We start from the raw sequence: 20,508 nt of genomic DNA, 5'->3' as shown, positions 1-20,508 counted from the left end.
AAGCAAGGAGCGCTAGCTGCTGGCTCAGTTTTCCAACTGTGATTTATAGTAAGCATTAAGGCCCACAGCCCACAGGTCTCCATCCACCACCCAACAGACCTGCAGCCTGCAACTGGAAGCTGCATACAAAGGAAACGCGCCCTGAGCAGAAAAGTCAACTGAGTAAGAGGCACGTTTCATTTGTCCTATAGCCTGCTAACCTCTAACCAAAGCTATGCTTTAATCCCAAAGGCTCTGAGGATTGCAGCTGGCCACCATAAGCCAACCTTCAGTCATATGAGAGAGGTAAGTAATTTCTCTTTACCCTTGCCACTTTCAACCCCATTTTAAACTTGTATTGTGAATACAGGACTGCCTATCAAAAGCAGTTTTTCAAAACACTACTTTTTAATGGATAATCAGGAAAAATGGGCTCATTTGAAATGTTAGCAGGCCTCAGCTTTTTTTTTTAAGTTATGCTGTAGTTTCAAGATTTTTCTGAAATATAAAAGCTGTACTGCGTGATCAGGAGACTAATGAGGGCATGCATCACTTCAGTGTGTCGTAAGACCACAAGCCATTAAGAGGGAAACACTCTTCTTTGGATCTTACCAAAGCTCAGTCAAGACAACTATCAGACTATAGAATATTTAAGATAGTGATTTAAATTTTATATATTATACAAGTTCCATAGGGGTATTTTAGAAGAGCTGAAAGACATGAGAAACAAGGGTAGTTTTGTGTCCCAAAATTTGATGAATTTTGATTAATCTTTGACAAACAATTTTTAAATGATGTTCCTCAAATTAAAAAAAACCCTAGCAAAATATTTGAATTGCCATGTATATAATGTCACATTTTAATGTAAACATCAAATTAGGTACCAAAATGTTTAGTGGAGAAAAAAAAAATCAAATCTTAAAGCAGCACAATTCTTCTTACCACTGGAGGGGGAGAAGCTAGGTTACAAACACTTACACATGCATAGTGAGAAAAAAGGATTTTACTAAATTCACTCATTTTTAAAATAGTTATCAAGTCTACTAAGCACCAACAATCCTAAAAATTTTTCAGCTTCATGATTTGTTTTAAAAAGCCACACTATCAAATTAACATTAAAAACAAGCTTGAAGTGTAGCTTGTCCAAAAAAACACAAAAAACAAAAAACTAAGTATGCCAAAGTTCTTTTCAACTTCAAAAAACAGCGGCATACACAATACCCCTGTAAAGAACGCCTCTGACTCTGCCCTCCGGAGGGTGGCGAGCACAACAGCACGCGACGCGCAGTCTAAGACATCAGCGTTTTAGAATGCAGCATCCTTCACAAAAAAAGCTGATAAAACTTAAAGTATTTAGAAGATGCTGCCCCTTTATTTTAAAAAAATTTTAAATGAATTTGAGCAAAAATAACATACATTTGTACATCAACTGGCCATTTCTGGTACAGAAACCCAGCATATCATAATATTATTGAATAAATGTAAATGCTACTTACAATTTTTTTTCTTTTTAAATACATTTTAGACAAATTTTTTTTCTTTTTTTAATAGTTGCACAATTAACCTCTTAGCTGCTAGCTTGATGCAAACATATATAACAATACACCAATTTAAAAATATTTTTATTCTACATAAAAGCTGTCAAAATTGACTCACATCAAAAATGCAAAATAATGGAATATACTTTTAAAAAATTAGTTGCAAGTCTAGCAGCAAAGCAATTAAGTGAGAACATGTTTAATATTAAAACAAAGAACTGTGCATCTATAGATGAAGTTGAACTACCTTAATTCTATCAATATAAACAGAAATTAAAACATTTTCCCCTCAAGGACAAAAAAGTGATTATTTAAAATAGGAATAAAAGCCATTGCTGCCTGAGGAGCTGCCGAGGCTGAGTTCCTGGAACAGGGCCAGGGGGTCGCTATTCTTCTTGGCCTGCTCTGGTGGGGGCCTGGGCTTGGGAGGCGCCCGCAGTGCGCTGGCGTAGGACATGGCTGGCTTGCTCCCCGCAGGGCTCTGCTGGCTGCTGCTGCTGGCCGACTCAGCGATCTGCTTATTGGGCATGAGTGGTGGGAACTGGCCGAGATGTTGCAGCACACTGTAGTTGAAGGAACTGGACACTTCCTGGCTTTCAGACTTCACGTGCTCCTCAGGAGGCTTAACAGTCTTGGGTGGAGCTAGAAGCCAAGAACACCACGGGTTAAAGGTCAGCCAGCAGCACCTCGGATCGCCACAGCGCGGAAGGTCACAGCTGGGGCCCACCTACAGCTGAGCTGCGCTGTCTAGGAACGTGAGGACAGTGCAGCTAGGAGGGCAGACAACTGTCGCCAGAGTGCAGAAACCACAGCACCACTGGAGAAGCTCCTCTGTTCCATCGCCATACAAAAGAGCCACGTAAACTGGAATGGCTGGCCCAAAAAAACTGAATGGTTACATGTGAAGGCTTGCTAAAAAAATAAAGAACTGTATGTATAACTGTACGTGCTGGTATGTATCATACTAACTGCTCCATTTGTACCCTTAAATTACAATGAGCCATATATAATAACTTTTGGTCAACATGACTATTTATCTAAGAAATAGTGGTACTGAACTCCATCTGTTTAAAAACCTACTTTTTTAAAAAATTTAGTACAGGGTCTATAAAAAAGCTACCCTTTGGCCTCAGAGATCGCTCAGCAGTCTAAGTGCATGCCTAGGCAAGCTCAAGGACCCAGGTTCAATCCTCAGCAACACACGCTCTGAGCAGGCCACCGAGACCAGGCATGGGTGGTGGTACATGCCTATAATCCCAGTGCTGGGGAGGCTGGGCAGGAGAGATAGCGCAATGGGGTAAGCGCTTGCCTGGCAAACGCAAGGTCCTGAGTTTGATCCCTGGTACCACCAAAAAAAAGGGTCAGACCAGTCCTGGGGAGGTTGAGACAGCGAGTCCAAACTGTGTGGTGAAACACCAAATACATAAAAAAAAAAAATAAATAAAAAGCTACCCTTAGCTGAGTGTGGTGGAACATGCCTAGAATCCCAACACCTGGGGGGCTGAGGCAAGAGGATTACAAGTTCAAAGCCAGCATGGACTACACAGTGAGACCTTGTCACTACGTAGTGACAATCTGGACTGCATGTGAGATCTTGTCTCAAAGAAGCGCAGTACTTATAACTCCAGCAGCTGGGAGACTAAGGCAGGAGTAATACAAGTTTGAGCCCCCACCCCTCGAGGAAACAGCAGAAACCTGTCTTTAAAAAATAAAAAAAGGGGCTGGAGAGATGGCTCAGTGGTCTAAAGCACCTACTTGGAACAAGCTTAGCAAAGCACAGGGACCGCGGTTCAATCCTCCAGCACCACATGCCAGCCAGCCCGCCCCCTGGTGGGCTGAGCTGGCCACACACACACACACACACACACACACAATAAATAAATGTAATAAATAAAATAAATAAATATTTTAAAAAAAATAAAATAAAAAAGGACTAGGGACATAGCTCAGTATGAAGGTTCTGAGTTTTATCTCCAGTAATGGGGTGGAGATATCACAAAAAATTACTGTGTAATATATTTTCACCAAATGTAGAATGGAGGGGAGACAAAAACAGCTGCAGCCTATATCATACTCCTTATCTTCCAGAGTTTCAAGGTCTGTAAAATCTGACTATAGGCTGGTTATGTAGCTCAGCTGCAGAGTACCTGCGTAGAATATATAAGGACATAGGTTCAATTCTTAGCACTGTAAAAATAAAAATAAAATAAAATTTGATTCTATCCTACCTAACTAGTGTTACTGTCCATGAGGCTATAGCTTTAAAAAAAATTCAAGTAACATGCAATAGATTGTAAACATTTTTCTGAGAAATATGTATGAGAAAGAGAGGGAGAGACAGGCAGACAGTCAGATGAGGAGAGAGAGGAGCGAGAGGGAAGGCCATGTGGCTGTGGGCTGATAAGCCGCTGAAGCACACAAGCTGCAATCAGACAGCAGGTGATAAGAGTAGACAGAGACTACCAGAGCGAGCTTAGGACAGGGACAACTTACGTGAGCTCTTATAATGGGCCAGGTATTTTGTGCTATACACTTTACACAGATTATGCACACTTCTTAGTAACTATCCAGTTGCTCTCAGAAGGAACTGGTCATCTTGCCAATAAAAGCCTTTTCTGGCTGGGAGATAGCTCAGCAGTCTAAGTGCCCACCTGGCAAAAATAAGGACCTGAGTTTGATTCCCTGGTACCACATGCTGTGCCAGCCCTGAAACTGGGTGTGGTGGCACATACCTGTAATCTCAGCACTGGGGAGGCTGAGACAGAAGGAGCACTATGAGTCTGAACTGCATAGTGAGCCCCTGTATCCAATAAATAAATGAAAAATAAATAAAGCAAGGAAGGCTTTGTAGTTCAGTTAGGTTGAGAAGGTTTCTGTTTACTGCCATCAGAAGTAGCTTAAGACAATCACCAAAGAGAAGGAAATCAGTTGTTTTCCTCTTGGTCTTCAGGTATTTAGCAAGGTTGTTCTCTACTGACTCAAAGTAAGTTGGAGAGTGGAGAGGGGGGACACCAGAGCCAACCTGCTAAGGCTTCTTTTTTAAGCCAAAACTATGATTCTTTTCTTCCTAAAATGTACTGGTAATACTTGATGGAAGCTACACCCAGTATGACAGGGTTTTTTTGTTTGTTTGTTTTTGTTTTTGTCATTTATGTATTTGTACAGGGTCTTACCACGCAGCTCAGATTCACAGTGATCCTCCTATTTTCAGCCTCCCCAGCGCTGGGATTACAGGCGTGCGCCACCATGTCCGCACTAGTTTGCTGGCTCAGCACACCTGGGAACCATTGTCCCTGCACTTGCCAAAGCAGGCACTTAGTCTGCTGAACTATCTTGCCAGCCATAACAAAATTTTAAAACTATAACATCAAAAACAAAGTTGCCTGTTTACACACCTATAATATTCAAATAACAGAACTTAACAAAAAAAGGGTATATAGATGAATGTCCATTTTGTATCTGTGTATTCAGGGTGGTTAGAATAGATATATAGTTACATTCTGTTAATGAATAGAGTGGTTTGTTCTAATGGTATTTGTAAATAGGGTGTCGAATCCGCATTTTGTACAGCAATTAACCACTAAGAAGAATGTATGCAGTGTGTTAATTGTTGAAACTGTCCTACCAATTTGATTTGAAACTGTCTCATTGCTATTTATCAATAAAATTATGGCAAAAAAAAAAGTTGCCCATTGTGAGAGAAAACTAGTTTATAAGTTAAGATGATAATATTTCACTTTTTTCTTATAGTAATTCAATTTTTGAATATGCTAATTTTACATTCATAAAACTTTGAAACTACTGTAAACTATTTTTCTATTTTCCTCTAAAGATTACTAAATTATTTTAAAATTTAAAGACAACATAATACAGCTTTCTTCAAGTTCAAGAAGTCTCAAAATTTCTTCTTTCTTTTTTTTTTTTTAGCAGAACCAGGGATTGAACTCAGGCCCTTGCGCTTGCCAGGCAAGCACTTATTTTACTGAGCCATCTCCTCAAAATTTCTGAAAGAACCTCCCATGCGGTGATTATTTTCCACCTGATATATCATTACTACATTACTCAGAAAAATAATAGGGATGAAGTTCTGGTTCAGAATGTTTGTGATTTAGAAATTTTAAAGTATTAGTTTTAACTAGAAAATGCTACAGTTTATCACCTGGCAATGAAGAAAATAATCATTCTGTGTTTGCAAAAGACACCATAAATGGCATGAGCTATGAGTTTCAGCATTTGTTCTAGAACTTTTTACCTTATCAGCTTGGGTCAAATTTTTTTATTGATTTTGGCCAAACATTATCCTCAAAGTGGGGTGGGAAAAAAAGAAATGATATCTTTAAATTATAAAACAAACAAAAAAAATGTAATAAGTTATCATTGCCAATGTGTAATTTAGATGTTTCTCAGGAAATTCAGGTATTTATGTTAGCTTTCAAAAAAACAAAGCAACCCTAAGCAAAATATAAGTTACATATAGCAGGTACTGATAAATGTTTAAAGATTGACAGGGCAGTATCTCTTGCCAGGAAACGAAAAGAAACACATTTTCATGTGTTTTGTCCTATTCTGTCCATTGTTCTGAAAATACGCTTGTATGGCAGATACTCAAAAATGGGTCAGTTACAAAACAATGAGTTTACATTCTGCGATGGACAAAATTAATTTTAAGTACCAAGGCTGACGGCACCAGGGCAGAAATTTACTGCACAAAGACCTCAGACTTGGTCACAAAGTGGGGTAATTAAGTCCCTTTATCATTAGTACACTAAAAAGAGGGGACAGAGAAAGATGAAAGTGTAGATGCATCCTGGGCCAGCAGGTCAAGTTCCCAGGGTGCTGTCTGCCCTGTCTTCTTCCTGTGCCTCGCTTCATCTTTGGCGAGGTTCTGGTATCATCAGAGTATCAGAAATGAACACAGGATTTGTTAATCCTCAGATGTGAGGCTTTCCTGGTCTCCCGTGTGGCCACTCCATCATACAGCGTATCAGCAGCTCTTTTCTAATAAAGCCTTATAAACTGATACTGACCTAAACTGCAATTCCAATGAACCCACTTCCCTGCAAATGCCCAGGAAACAAAACTTTCCCCAAGCAAATGTGATTCTACCTATTTAAAAATACAATTTAGGGCCAGAGAGATAGCTTAGCAGTATAAGCGTCTGCCCAAGCAAGCACAAGGACCCAAGTTCAATCCCTGGTACCAAAAAAATAAAAACAGATTTTAAGTTCTCTTATTTCTTTTATTCAATCTAGATCAAAAGGATCAATTTCCAAATGTGGATAGATCTAGTCACTTTCCAGACTGTAAGTATGGAACCAATAGAGGCCTAAATTAATGTACATCCAAGGCTTACTTCTGAATATTGAGCATCATTTACTGTTTGAAAATAATCACATAAAGAAACAGGCCAGGACCATGAGAAGCAAGTCCTGAAAATACCCCGGGGAGGACTGTAATCACTGTGTCTTACCTGCCAACTCTCTGGGCTGCGCTGTCCTGCTGGATCCATTGCTCGGAATGTTCTGATAGGGGGCAGGCGAGGTGGTGCTGACCCAGGACTCTGAGGATGAGAAGCCAAAAGGCGGAGGGTTGCCATGGTCCTGCAGCTCCTTACACTGAACCAGGCCGTCTTGAGGAGTGCTTGCTTCTTCAGAACAAGGCTGCACTGAGCTAGATGAGATTCTTCTTTGGTACAAGGGCCGACCGGGTCCTCTGGGCTCATACTATGTATACACACAAAGAAGCATTTCACAGATCAGTGGACCTCACTCTGTTGCTACTTAATATTGTGTGTTCTTCTGTGACAGCCTCCCCCACCCCCTCACCAAAACAACGAAGCCTGGAATGGGGAAAAGCATTCTTGGAAATGGGGTCAAGAGACCTAGGTTTAAAATTCAGCTCTGGGCCTTACTACGGAGTCCTATGACAGCACATGGTCAACTTCTGATTCTACTTTCTTGGCTATAAACCAGTTGAATTTAGTTCTAAAATTCTATTGACATTTTAGTCAATAATATGAATATGAAAGAAGCATTATGTTCAAAGTAAATAAAGTACAGTCACAAGGCCAAATCACTGACATCTTGAATAAAGGGATCCACTCTATAGACTTTGTAGACTTTCACAACTTCCCAATGGAGTTTTCCTTAGAACTGAGGGCAAAATGAGATTCTTCATGTCCAACATAACCACTCCTGATCCAGTCCATCAATTGATACTGAATACTTACTACTTTCTTCAGAATTATCCTTTACATGTTTGAAAACTGATTACCTTAGTTATATTTTCTCCTCATTTAATTTCTAAATTTGTACAATTTAAACTCTTTAAATCTTGATTACAAGTGATATTTGCTAGCCATTTCTAAATACCCAAGTGCTGTCCATTCTGTTCTTGCCTGGCTCTTCTGACCTACTCTTGGTATCAATTTAATGGCATGGTGGTGTAGAGTAGTAGTGAGGTCCCAGGCTCCACCTAGACCCAGACTAGCGGTTCTAGCCCACACAGATGGCCCTGCACTTGTGGTACCACCTTGGGTAACTGCACTAAACTGAGAATTCCATCTATAAAATAACTCATCCCAGTACCCACTTCTCAGGATTGCTTAAGAATTAAATGAGTTATGTACCCATAGCAGCATTCAGATTAATTCAGTTCCCAGAACATAATCTTTTTACTAAAATATTCCATATTATGGGCTGGGGAGAGAGCTCAGTGGAATAAGTGCTTGCCTGGCAAGCGCAAGGTCCTGAGTTCAGCACCAGATTAAAAAAAAAAAAAAAAAAAGATTCCATGTTTGATCTTAAACAACAGAATGGGATTGGCTCTTTTTGTTCTATTTTCTTTCCCTCAATAATACTGGAGGTTGGATTACAGAGGAGAAAGAGACATGACTGGGCACACAGGAGCATGAAGTCTTTTGAAAACATAAAGGATACAGGCAGATGCTGTCAGGCCAGCTAAATGGGGGAATTGTGGGTACAAGCAATGAATGCTTAAGTCCAAAACCCAAAGGAACCCTAATAAATAAATCAGAGAAGAGAATAGGCCTTGTGTAGACAAGCAGGCAAGGGGGGGAGAAAAGCAATTTTCTCACCAACAGCTGTGAGTGGCCAGCACCTGGCAGCATTTGTCAAGTGCAGATGAAGAAGGTATGGGGTAACACTGCCACCTAGTTAGTTCCCTTTCTTGTATGCTCTTATTGCTCTTCTGTCTCTAACTATAACATCTACATTCATCTTTAATTTTATTCTTTAAAGGAAATTTTTACAATGGCCAAAATCATTTTGAATTTGGTTCTTAAGGCTGGGGAGATAGCTCAGTGAGGTAAGTGCTTGCCTGGCAAGCTAAAGATCCTGAGTTCGATCCCTGGTACTACCAAAAAAAAAAAAAAAAAAAAAAAAAAAAAGGATCAGAGCAGAAATTAATACAATGGAGACTAAGAAAACAATAGGAAGAAACAAGGAATTAAAGAGTTCTTTGAAAGATTAAACAAAACTTAAAAATCCTGAATTTGGTTCTTATTTTAAAAATATTAACCATTAAAAAAATGTTAAACATTTTGTCAACTATGAATATCATCAGCACATTTGAGATTTTATTATCTGTGTCACTGAATTAAGGTCTGAGTAAAATAGCTAGCCTTCCTAAACTGCTGTGTTTTCTCCATGCCTAGACAACCACAGAATGATTGATCGTAAGGGCTCATGCAATGTGTTTTTTTAAATTTTTTTATTGTACCAGAATCAAACTTAGGGCCTTGTGCTTGCCAGCAGACACTGTGCTGCTGAGCTATGTCCCTGGCCCTGCAGTGCCTTTCTCATCAAGGTTTGCGATGAAGAACGCTCTTAAAATCAAAATGAAATGTTTGCTTTATCACCACATGGACAGTGCAGCTCCATCACGACCTGTATGGGTCACACATCCTCAAGTCTTTCTATGTGAATACTGAAGTACAGAACTAATGTCATTCTGGTCTGAGCAAGAACAGGGTATAGCAGTTTCCTGGTGATCATTAAATACACTACTCACATGAATTCCAGTCCCTTTATACCCCATTTTTCTTTAAGCAGTATATAAACAGGCAGTGTAGACAGTAAATGGTCATATGAACCATTAGACTTACGTGAGGAAAACTAAAATTAAGAAAACAAGACACTGATATAATAGGACACAATATTCAGTTAAACTCTGGAAGTGGGTATCCTTGGTATCTTCCAAACCGACACCCCAAGCCACCCCACAGTAATACACAGCGCAGGATCCCGGCAGGTACTGCGCAACACCTCCCATAGTGTCAAAGCACCTGCTGACAGAAGTCAATGTGTAGATGAAAGAAAAAACTCCATTCAAATCACATTATGAACATGACTGGTCCCCTTTACATCTGGAAAAAGGCACCAAAACTTGAAAGTTTTAAAATGTACAAGTTAGAAAACAGCAACATAATATACAGAAGACAGGTCTACTGGCACACCTATTTCATTCAACAGAAAGGAAAGAAAACATGAAAAGGTGAACAGCTACACCAGAAGCTGTCCTTAAGGGTAAGGCCGTGTAGGCTAAGAAATTCTAATGATAAATAAAATGCTTTATATGCCAAATAAATTATATTTTATCAGTTTTATACTTTTCAGCATACAATCTTGCACAGGTTTTATAAGGTTTACACTTCAGCATTCCATTTTTCTCTCAACTATTGCAAATAATACTTTTATATTTTTGTCAGTATACTAATATGTTTTTTTTTTTTTTCTGAGACAGGGTCTCACTATGGAGCCCGGGCTGGCCTCAAGCTAACAGCAATCGTCCTGCCTCATCCTAAGTGCTGAGATCATAGGTGTGTGCCACCATGCCTGAAAATGTGACTGATTTTTGTACTGGACTTCTTTTCATGACACTGTTAAACTCACATCAGTTATAAGATTTTAGTTATTTTTTGAGATTCCTTTTCTTTACATTAATAGTTATATCAACACCTTGGGATAGTTTTATTCCTTTCCACTTTTCTTTATCAGATCTTTATTCCATTTTCCTTTATTATACTTTTTATACTTCTTTTTCATAATTTCAAGATTTGTGAAATTGGACTTTCTTCTTTACATATTTGGACCTAAAGGTTAATTTTTAAGAAGTTTCTTAATTATAAATCCAACTTTGTTAACAGCTGCATTGCCAATCACATGCAACCTGCCTCTCTGTTGCTAAGTGTTCGTAATCTGTGGCACTCTAGGAAGTGGTCCCACTCACCCACCTACGCCATGGCCTTACAGGCACTGCTTCCTTCTTACTCAAATACACAGGGATGCTCATCACAATGGCAGCCACAGTGCGAACAGGAGGATGACACTGCACTCACTGGTGCTAAATCTGCAGTTAGGAGGGAGGACCTGCTGGGAGGCGGCTCCCTCGGCATGGCCTTAAGGGTGGATCGCCCTCCCCAAGGCTGGCTGCCACAGCCCAGCTGCCACGGCCCGGCTGCCACGGTACAAGCAGCCCTCCTCTGCTAGCCCCTTCTAACACACCCTTCCCATCTTGGAGCCAGCCAGCCATCACATGAACTCAGAAACTGGGAGACAAAATAAACCTCTTTTTAAGTTGGCTATTTTGCGCCACCAGTAAGAATGTAACTAAGACATTTTCTCAAGATTAAAGAACTTCGACTGCGGAACACGCTCGAAATCAACTAATTTCTCTGTTTAGCTTCTCACTGTATTTTCTTATATTTGAAGTAATGCTCTACAGTTTGGTACAGAGATACCTAGAAAAAAGGCAACCAGATGGAAGGTGGGAAAGAATATGACTCGGAGTTTAAAAACCAGACAGACAATGTGTGAGAGGCAAGCTATAGTCTGCCACAATAGTATTTATAGGTTCATGTAACATACAATTAAAAGCCATTTGGCAGGGCCGGGGAGATAGATCAGTGGACTAAGTGCTTGCCTGGCAAGCCCAGGGTACTGAGTTCAATCCTTGGTACTGCAAATAAAGAAGGGGGGGCGGGCAGGACAAAGGTTTATCAGAAAAAATCTGTGATCATAAAGAAATCAACCAACAAGAAATGCTGGAGAGGCTGTGGGCAAAAAGAAACCCTTCTCCACTGCTGGTGGGAATGTAAACTGGTACAACCATTATGGAAATCAGTGTGGAGATTCCTTAGAAAACTTGGACTGGAAATTCCATTAAAACCAGCTATTCCTCTACTGGGAATCTACTTGGAGGAACTGAAAACAACATATCATAGTGATATACGTGTGCCTATGTTTATAGCAGCACAATTTGTGATAGCCAAATCTTGGAAACAACCAAGATGCCCATCACCTGAGGAATGGATGAAAAAGATGTGGTATTTCTATACAATGGAGCATTACTCAGCTATAAAGAATGATAAACTCAAAGCCTTTATATTGAAGTGGATGCCACTTGAAGATATACTCATAAGTGAAATAAACCAGACACACGTGTAAATATTGTATAGTCTCCCTAGTATAAGAACTCAAAAGAAGAAATACAAATAGAAAGGTATAATACAAGTAAAAGGAAAGCAAAAACTCAAGGACTAACTAATTAAGAGAGGGAACGGAGAAGAGCGAGGAAACATGACAGTGGCAAGCCATACAGTTATATGTAGAAGATGGGCAAAGCAATGATCCTGAGAATCTCCAGAAAATTTTTGAATCTAGCAGTTAACTGGAAAGATTCTTGCCCTGACTAACTATATATACTGACATCTGTGAACTAAGCAACTGCACTGAAGATGGTAATCTGTAACAGTAGTTTCATGCTTGGAATGCCTGTCATTCTGGTCTTCTGAATACGGGCTGCTTGTCATGACACGCCAGGTGCTGCCGTGCTGTCTCTCGGGTAGATGACTGTTCAAAAAGAAGGGGGTGGTGAATGAAGTTGGGAGACAGGAAAAGGAATGCTGCGGGACTGTCCTGCTACAAGGTTGTATATGGTTTGATTTCTGGACTTATGTGTAAACATAAGAATTATATAATTCTTTGGCATTAATTTTTTAAATGTTTTTTCATCATATTCTGTAGGGACTTAAAAGTTCAACATATCAATACTTGATGAAAAACACCTGTTCCATGTTATGCCTAAGATGTTTGATATTCAGACAGATAGTGAGGTTAAGCTTAACAGCCTAGGTTGTATGGTAATAACAATAAGCTTGTCTTCTGGATGGTTAACAACCTAAGTTTGCAGACCAAAATTAGAGAAAAAGGAGGGCCGCAAGGAAAGCCAACATTTTGGCCCTAGCCTTCCAAGGTCAATTAAGACTCAGGACATATGAGAACTGGTACTGTAACGTCATGTAACTCGGTAGTGTCCCAAATTTTCTGATCAAGGAGATTATGGGGCCAAAGAGGAAAGTGATCGATGATGTAGAGTGTGCCTAAGGAGAGTCACATGGAAAGAAAACATCCTCTCAGGCTTTCACAGAGAGCACATTGGCCAAGCAATGGCCGTGACTCATCCACATGGCTGACACTGACAAAGGATCTACAATCTGAGGTACAGGATCTTAGGATAAATCCTGAGGGGATTTCACTGACCTTATCAGACCTAAAAGCTACAACTCTTGTTGCATGGGTCTTGCTTTATCTTGGCCTTAACCATCCAGCAGAAAAGTATAAAAACGAAGTATAAGAAGTAAAGCCATGGTGGTATGTTGAGCTGTAGGGGACTCAGGTCAACAACTTCTGACATTGCCAGTGAAACGGAAGACCCAATACTATTATGGGCTACTGGACTCCTTTAGAATATTTTGCTGAGTTAACATACCTATAATATTCAAGTAATGGAACTTAACAAAAAAGGGGATAAAGATGAATGTCCATTTTGTATCTGTGTATTCAAAGTGGTTAGGATAGATATATAGTTACATTCTCTTAATGAATAGAGGGATGTGTTCTAATGGTGTTTGTAGATAGGATATCATGTCTGCATCTTGTACAGCTATTAACCACTAGGAAGAATGTATGCAATGTGTTAATTATTGAAACTGTCCTACCAATTTGGTTTGAAACTGTCTCATTGCTACTTGTTTCTCAATAAAATTATGGGGGAAAAAAAAAGAAATCATATACTTATGATCTCTCTGAGAAGACAGCCAATGTTTCTACCTGGTTATGTAAGTCATGAATGATTGACATCTACTTTCACTGTGAGAAGAGGCAGAACCTATCAATAGTCAGCCAACATTATAATCTTCAAGATAAGCTGTGTTTATATAATACCTTGCTTCATATTAGGGAACTCTGGGAAACAGGCCCATTTAGAGAACAGTAGTAAAATCAAAGTATCAATTAACTTCAGAAGCACAGTTGTATGAAAGGGAAAATGAAAATGAATATAGTCCAAAAGCCAACACCAACACCAACACCAACAATAAGAAATATCTGAAAACACACATCACAAAAGCACTGTACTTTCTAGCTGGGGAAGAAAATGCTAGTTTACTGAAAGCTGATCAAAAGGAGTCACCTACGGGTATTTCCCCAGTGGGGTGGGCCCCAGGACTCCGCATGCTAGGTACACACTGACTTCTTGGTCCTCGTCCTCATCCGGCATTTCACTCTTTTCTTATATAGTCATTACAATAACATCGCCCCTGTACTGCAAAACTATGCAGTTTCATGAGCTAATTCTGATTGGTACAGTGATGTATTTTAAAAAAGAATTTCCCATTTATTCCTTTTTTAATCAAGCTCTTTCATAATGACACCCATCTTAAATGGCAAACTTTGTATCAGTATAAATACCATTGATTCAAAGGGCTGACCAAATAGCTCAGCGGATTAACACACCCCAGGGGCGCACTGGAACGGCAACTGAGACTGTATGTGGTGGGGAGCGCCTGTCATCCCAGCTCTTGGGAGGCTGTAAAGAGGCAGATCACTACGAGTCTGATTTAGTAGTGAGACCTTCAACACCCTGTAGACTCTTCGCTGAAATACAAAAAAAAATTAAAAATAATTTTTAAAAATCATTGATTCTATGTTAAATAGAAGTTTTTTTTTACCCTGACAAAACCATGTGAACTTAAGAAAGAAAACTGTCTCTGAAGAGAAAAATGACTCAACAGTATAATAGAAAAAAAAAAGAGAGAGCGATCTGGTTCACAAGAAAACACAAAAACAAGAAAAAAATCATCCTAAGAGTATCAGAAATATGTGAGATTAACGATGCCACAGAATCTTCAAAGACAAACATTTAAGAGAGGCTGAAAAATTGAAGACTGTACTGTTTGCTAAGTGAAAATTTTACAGTACATAAAAGAATTTTCTCTCAGTTGAAGTTATATATTTAACACAATTCAAATAAAAATCCTAAGGGTTTATAGACATGGGAAAGGAGAAAAAGAGGTCACAAAAATATTCTAAACTTTTCTGGTAGACAAACCACAAAATGATCCTTTTCTCCCATCCAAACCCTACACAGAAACTGGAAGGAAAAAAAAGTAGTAAGAGAGACTTCACATTATTCCTTGGTTTGTAGTGAGTGAGATTACTAAAAGCTTCAAAATTTAAAACAGTCGGCGTTGGTGGTATAGTGGTGAGCATAACTGCCTTCCAAAATTTAAAACAGTATAATTGCATTATTAGAACAAAATCTAGACAACAATCTTAGTACAGTATATAGTGAAGAATGGTGTCTTATTCAAAAGTTAGATTATAAAGTTATCACAAGAAGTCAAAACTCCCAAGCAGACAGAAATTACTGGTGAAAAATTCTTAGCTGTGCCCCAAAGACTAGACACTGAACCTTGCGCCTCAGACGGCAAGCATTAATTTCGACAGCTTCTCTCTCTGTGCACTTCATCCCTACTACCCCACCAACAGAAACCAGTTGAACTGCAAGTATGACAGTGTTATTAAACAGAATTTAGTATTTGATTAAAAAGTTACTTGTATTTAACGATCGTGTCATATTTTAATAAAGGTATGAGGATAACTAGTTAAATATTTACAGAAAAATTAAATTGTAATCCCAAACATAAACCAGCATTTGAAATCAAACTAAAGCAATATATTAATCTACTGCCAATTAAGGAAGGCACCCTTATGTTCCCCAGCATTATCTAAGTAACTAGGGACCACGGCTTACATTGCATTTGAGTAAAAGAGAAAAAAACCTGTGGAGTTATGCTTTAATTGTCCAAATGAGAATACCCTAAAAGATAAGGACCTTAATCACACTGGCCTAATTTAGCAAAAAAATACTTGATGCAATGGTGTCACTAGGCACAGTAACGGAGGAAAAATTAGTTTACATTTCCAAAATAATCTCAGTCCATTGATTGAATATATGTTCATATCTGTACAAAGGTAGTACAGATAATTACTACTTTAAATAATTTCTCTAATGTCTACATTGTTCCTGCTGTCTATGTATTGTATTTGTCAAAAGAAAATCAAAATTACTGTAAAAAGAAAAAATAGCAAAATAAAATATGAAAAATAATTTTTAAAAATACTTATTTATTTACTGGATACAGGGTCTCACTGTGTGGCTCCGACTCACAGTGATCCATTACAAGCATGCACCACCATACCCAGTTTCCAGGCCAGCACGGCATGTGGTACCCTGGATCAAACTCAGGTCCTGACATTTGCCAGGTAGGCACTTAGACCACAGAGCTACCTTCCCAACCCGAAAAACAATTTCTATTCAAATTAATTTTTAGGCTAACATCCAGATGTTTCATTCTATAATGAAAATAATCCACCAAAGGTTCAGGCAATAAAATAATTCACAGTAGGAAAGAAAAAAACATTTTTTCTGTATTGTTAATGTTAAAGAGATCATTTTTTAAAATGTATTTGGTACAGGGTTCACAGGGTCTACAGGGTCTACAGGGCCTCAGTACATAGATCGGGCTCACAGTGAGTCTCCCAAGTGCCAGGATTACAGGTTCATGTCATCACGCCCAGTCTCAATTGCCCACTCAGCACACCTTGTGGGCGGGGCCTCCACAGCATGCTGGAGATTGAATCCTGGTAGCTGTGCTCTGCCTACGCAGGCATTTTAGTCTGCTGAGCTATCTGGCCGGCCCTTAAAGAAATTATTCTAAGAGATTGAAAATAATAGTGGGAAAAAAAAAACAAAAAACCACCACTCATCCTCTGAGATGATTCATGCAAAATCACTGTGAACACAAAAGTTATCCCAATATACTGAAAATGCCAAAATCTGTAATGTGTTAAAAATAATCTTTTCCTTGTCAAAGAATTATTTTAGTGTGCATGGTAGTCATTTGTTGATCTCTTGCATCAAAATGAAAGTGACCAAATATTTTATAAAGCAAAAGAACTCATTGACAATTGAAAATGCTTATTTATACACTCATAGCTACACAAAAATATCAAATACTGAGCAGCAGGGGCACACAGTACTTAAGCTCCAAAAATAGGAACCACTGAAAAAGATCAATGGTTAAAGTACATTACTCAGCATTGAGTATTATTGGTTGAAGAACAAAACTTTATGAAACGATATAAAAATTGAGATCATTTGGCCCTTAAATCATGACTGATCAAGAATGGCTCTTTTAAAGGCAATGAAAACAAACAGAAATGGCATCATGCACAACTTTTTGGACTCCTAGGACACTAAAAGGCTTGCAGCAACTAAATAAACAAAACAACAAAACTAAAACAGGGAACTTCACAACAGTGATGGATACTAGACAGCAGAGTGCCCTGTCTCTCACTCTGTAGTAGCCCTAAGAACTTGCTCTTGTCCCACAACAGGCCTCATTCTCAAAGAAACTATCATTACTTGTGTTGGCCAATCGTGTGGCTCTCCAGAAGACTACATGAAAAGATCTGCTTCATCTCGTCTAACTCTGAACTCAACCCATGCTGATGAGCCACATCAAAAACAAGTGTATTAGGTAAACGTTTAGGTCACTGTGGCCTGAGGCAATGGATGAGAGCTAGACAAAAAAATACAAATAACCAAAAAGCTTGAGAGGAAAGACTGGGACATGAGATCCGTTAGAGCAGGCCTCTGAAAAGTTTTCACACATTGCTGGGACTCTAGAAGTCCACAAAGATGCCAGATCCATACTAACAAAAGAACTGAAAATGCCCCATTCTTGAGTGGGCTGATCTTGAGGCCTGTGAAAGCAACAAGTAAAGGCTAAGGCAGAGTGTTGAGGTGTCTCCCAAAACTTGTACACAAACAACTGTGCAAAAATGGAGTTTTAGGTTCCATACATTTAAGAAAATCTCTATGTAATAATTTACTGACCATTAAGCTAACAAAATAAAGACCTACAAGACCACACATAAGAAATACACACTTTACAAAATTAGTTTAGAAAACAGCTACCACAAACAACTACCACAAACAGTAGCATAAACACTGGACAGGGAAAATTTGGTTTCCAGAGCAACAACCAGTTATCAATAAGAAACAATGAAACATACAAAGAAAGAAGAAAACATGCCCGTGTTAGGGAAGAGGAACTCAAAAAGCATGACAGCAACTAGATATTACCCTAGATACATTTGGAGCCCAAATTTGACTAAGATCTCAATTAGCTATTTTAAATATGTTCCAAGAAACTAGGTCTGTAAAACTAAAGGAAGGTTGAGACAGTAGTAGCTTACGTTCACAATAACACTTGCTTAGCACCATAGGCTCTGGGTTCAATCCCCAACATCATCAAAACTAAAAGCAAAACAGAGACCCTAAAAGGAAACCACAAGAATGACCTCATCAAAGAGAGAATACCATGATGAGAAGTTCTAAAGACTTTTTTTTTTAATGGTACTGGGGATTGAACTCAGGACCCTGCGCATACCAGGCAGACGCTTATGCCACTGAGCTGCCTCCCTGGCCCAAGAAGTTCTAACAACGAATCAAATTATGGAGTCAGAAAAAGTACAGTGACCAAAGTGAAAAATTCACAAGAGTAGTTCAATAGTAGATTTAGGCAGGAACAAGAAAGACTAAGTAAACCTGAAGACAGGTCAACTGAGGTTAGGCAGTCTGAGAGACAGAGAAGGATGAAGAAAATGAATATAGCTGAGGCCCGTGAGACACTACCAAACACAGTAACACTCAAATAGCAGGTAGCCCAGAAGAAAAGAAGAGGAACTGGCAGAAAAAATATTTCACAAAATAATAGCCAAAAGCAACTGCAATTTGATGGAAACACAATTCCTGCACACACACACAAACCTCAATGCACTCTAAGGACAAATTCAAAGATTTACCTTGAAACACACCACAGACTGTTGAAAGCTAAAGATGGAAAGAACATCTTGAAAGCAGCACAGAGCAATGTCTGACGTGTAAGCAATCATCAATAAGACGGCTTCTCCTGAGACACAAGTAAGTTCAAAGGGTTATTCAAAATTGCTAAATAATATGTAGGCTAAACTAACATATTCTGAGAAACTGGGTGTCTACTGCTGGCTGACCTTCAAGAAATGTTACATGCACTGGTGAACGCCTTTAGGCTGAACTGAGAGGACATGACAGAGACATACGAAAAGCTGGAAAAGGAAACCATGAACATGACCTCACCAAAGAAAAAATATCAATAAAGAGACAGAAGTTCTAATTATGAATTGGGGAGATAGCTCAGCAGCCCAAGCACCTGCCTGGCAAGTGCATGGTCCTGAGTTCGGTCCCCAGCACTGCAGGGGACGGGGGCTAGAAGGATTAGAGGTGTGTGGAGAAGTTCTAATGAGGAATCATATTATGGAATCAAAAAAAGTCCAATCACTGAAGTGAAAATAAAAGTGTATTTTTGGTAGGTAACTCCTCTTTCTTTCCTACGTGATGTGAAATACTAAGCACTAGCAATTAATGCAAAAATCAAGTTTAAAACATGTTCGTATGTTAAAAAATACTTAAGAATACATTTCATTAAAAATACAAGATTTATACTTGAAAAATTACAGAATATTATTGAAAGAAATTTTTGTTTGTTTTTGCGGAACCAGGGATTAAATTCAGGCCCTTCCTTGCGCTTGCCAGGCAAGCATTTATTCTACTGAGCCACCTCCCCAGCCCGAAAGAAATTTTTAAGTCCCATGTTCAGGTATTAGAAAATGTAATATTGTTTAGATAGCATTAGTCTTCAGACTGAGGCACAATCTCAAACCAGGCTTTGAGAACCTGGCATACTGATCCTAAACCTTACATGCAAAAGCAAGGGATCCAGCATAAGTACATCATCTTGAAAAGGTAGGACAAAATTACAAAGACATTTCTAATTCAAAATTAAGGGGGCATGCCCAGTAGCTCAGTTGTTTAAGTGTCTGCTTAAGCAAAGCAGTCAGCCTCAGAATTATGTGGTTCGATCCCCAGATCCTCATGCCTTACCAGACCTGCACTTAAGGCATCCTGAGAGGGCAAAAAAGAAAAAAAAAAATCCTTCAGAATTCATAGAAATGCTACAGTATAAAAATATGGTACAAGCATGGGGATGGACAATAGATCAATTTCTTTTTTAAATGTTTACTTTAAATTTATATATTTATTTGGTATAGAGCCTCACTACACTACTGATCCTCCTGTCTCAGTCTTCCCAGTGCTGGGATTATAGGTGTGTGCCACCACTCCCAGTTCTGGCGGCTGTCACAGTGAGCACAGGGTTCTGGGACCAGCACAACATGTGGTACCCCAGAACTCAGGTCCTTGCTTACCACGCAGGCGCTTAGAACACCAAGCTAGAGGCGTGAGACGCAACCATGCTAAGCCGGCTCCAGGAGCTGCGCAAGGAGGAGGAGACCTTGCTGCAGCTGAAAGCTGCGCTCCACGACCAACTGAACCGCCTCAAGGTTGAAGAATTGGCCCTCCGATCAATGATCAGTTCTGCAGGAGACAATGGGAAGGTGTCTCCTCACCCGGCACCTGAACTGTCACAGGATGTGTTGGCACATGTAGACAATGAAGCATCCATCAACCAGACAGCACTGGAGTTGCGCACGGGGAGCCATATGATGGAGGAGGAGGAGGAGGA

General features: G+C 39.3%; 1 protein-coding gene and 1 pseudogene across 4 annotated transcripts in view; one reads left to right on the top strand and one right to left on the bottom strand.

Annotated features, from left to right (window-relative positions):
- Nucleotides 1-446: 446 nt before the first annotated feature.
- Helz (helicase with zinc finger) overlaps nucleotides 447-20,508 on the bottom strand; it is a 168,186-nt gene continuing 148,124 nt past the window's right edge. For all 4 annotated transcript variants that reach the window (XM_004630034.2, XM_023713863.1, XM_023713864.1 and 1 more), the window contains 2 exons: nucleotides 6,988-7,240; nucleotides 447-2,159 (listed from right to left, as the gene is read on the bottom strand). In XM_004630034.2, the coding sequence (XP_004630091.1) occupies nucleotides 1,825-2,159; nucleotides 6,988-7,240 (588 nt within the window). In that variant the 3' untranslated portion in view covers nucleotides 447-1,824. The remainder of the gene's footprint in view (nucleotides 2,160-6,987; nucleotides 7,241-20,508) is intronic.
- LOC105742035 lies at nucleotides 20,236-20,506 on the top strand (annotated as a pseudogene).

Source organism: Octodon degus, unplaced genomic scaffold (genome assembly GCF_000260255.1).
Source record: "Octodon degus isolate 3935 unplaced genomic scaffold, OctDeg1.0 scaffold00033, whole genome shotgun sequence".
In the NCBI taxonomy this organism is placed as follows: Eukaryota; Metazoa; Chordata; class Mammalia; order Rodentia; family Octodontidae; genus Octodon; species Octodon degus.
Note: the sequence above shows the minus strand (reverse complement) of the source record. Positions and strands in the feature narration are given on the sequence as shown.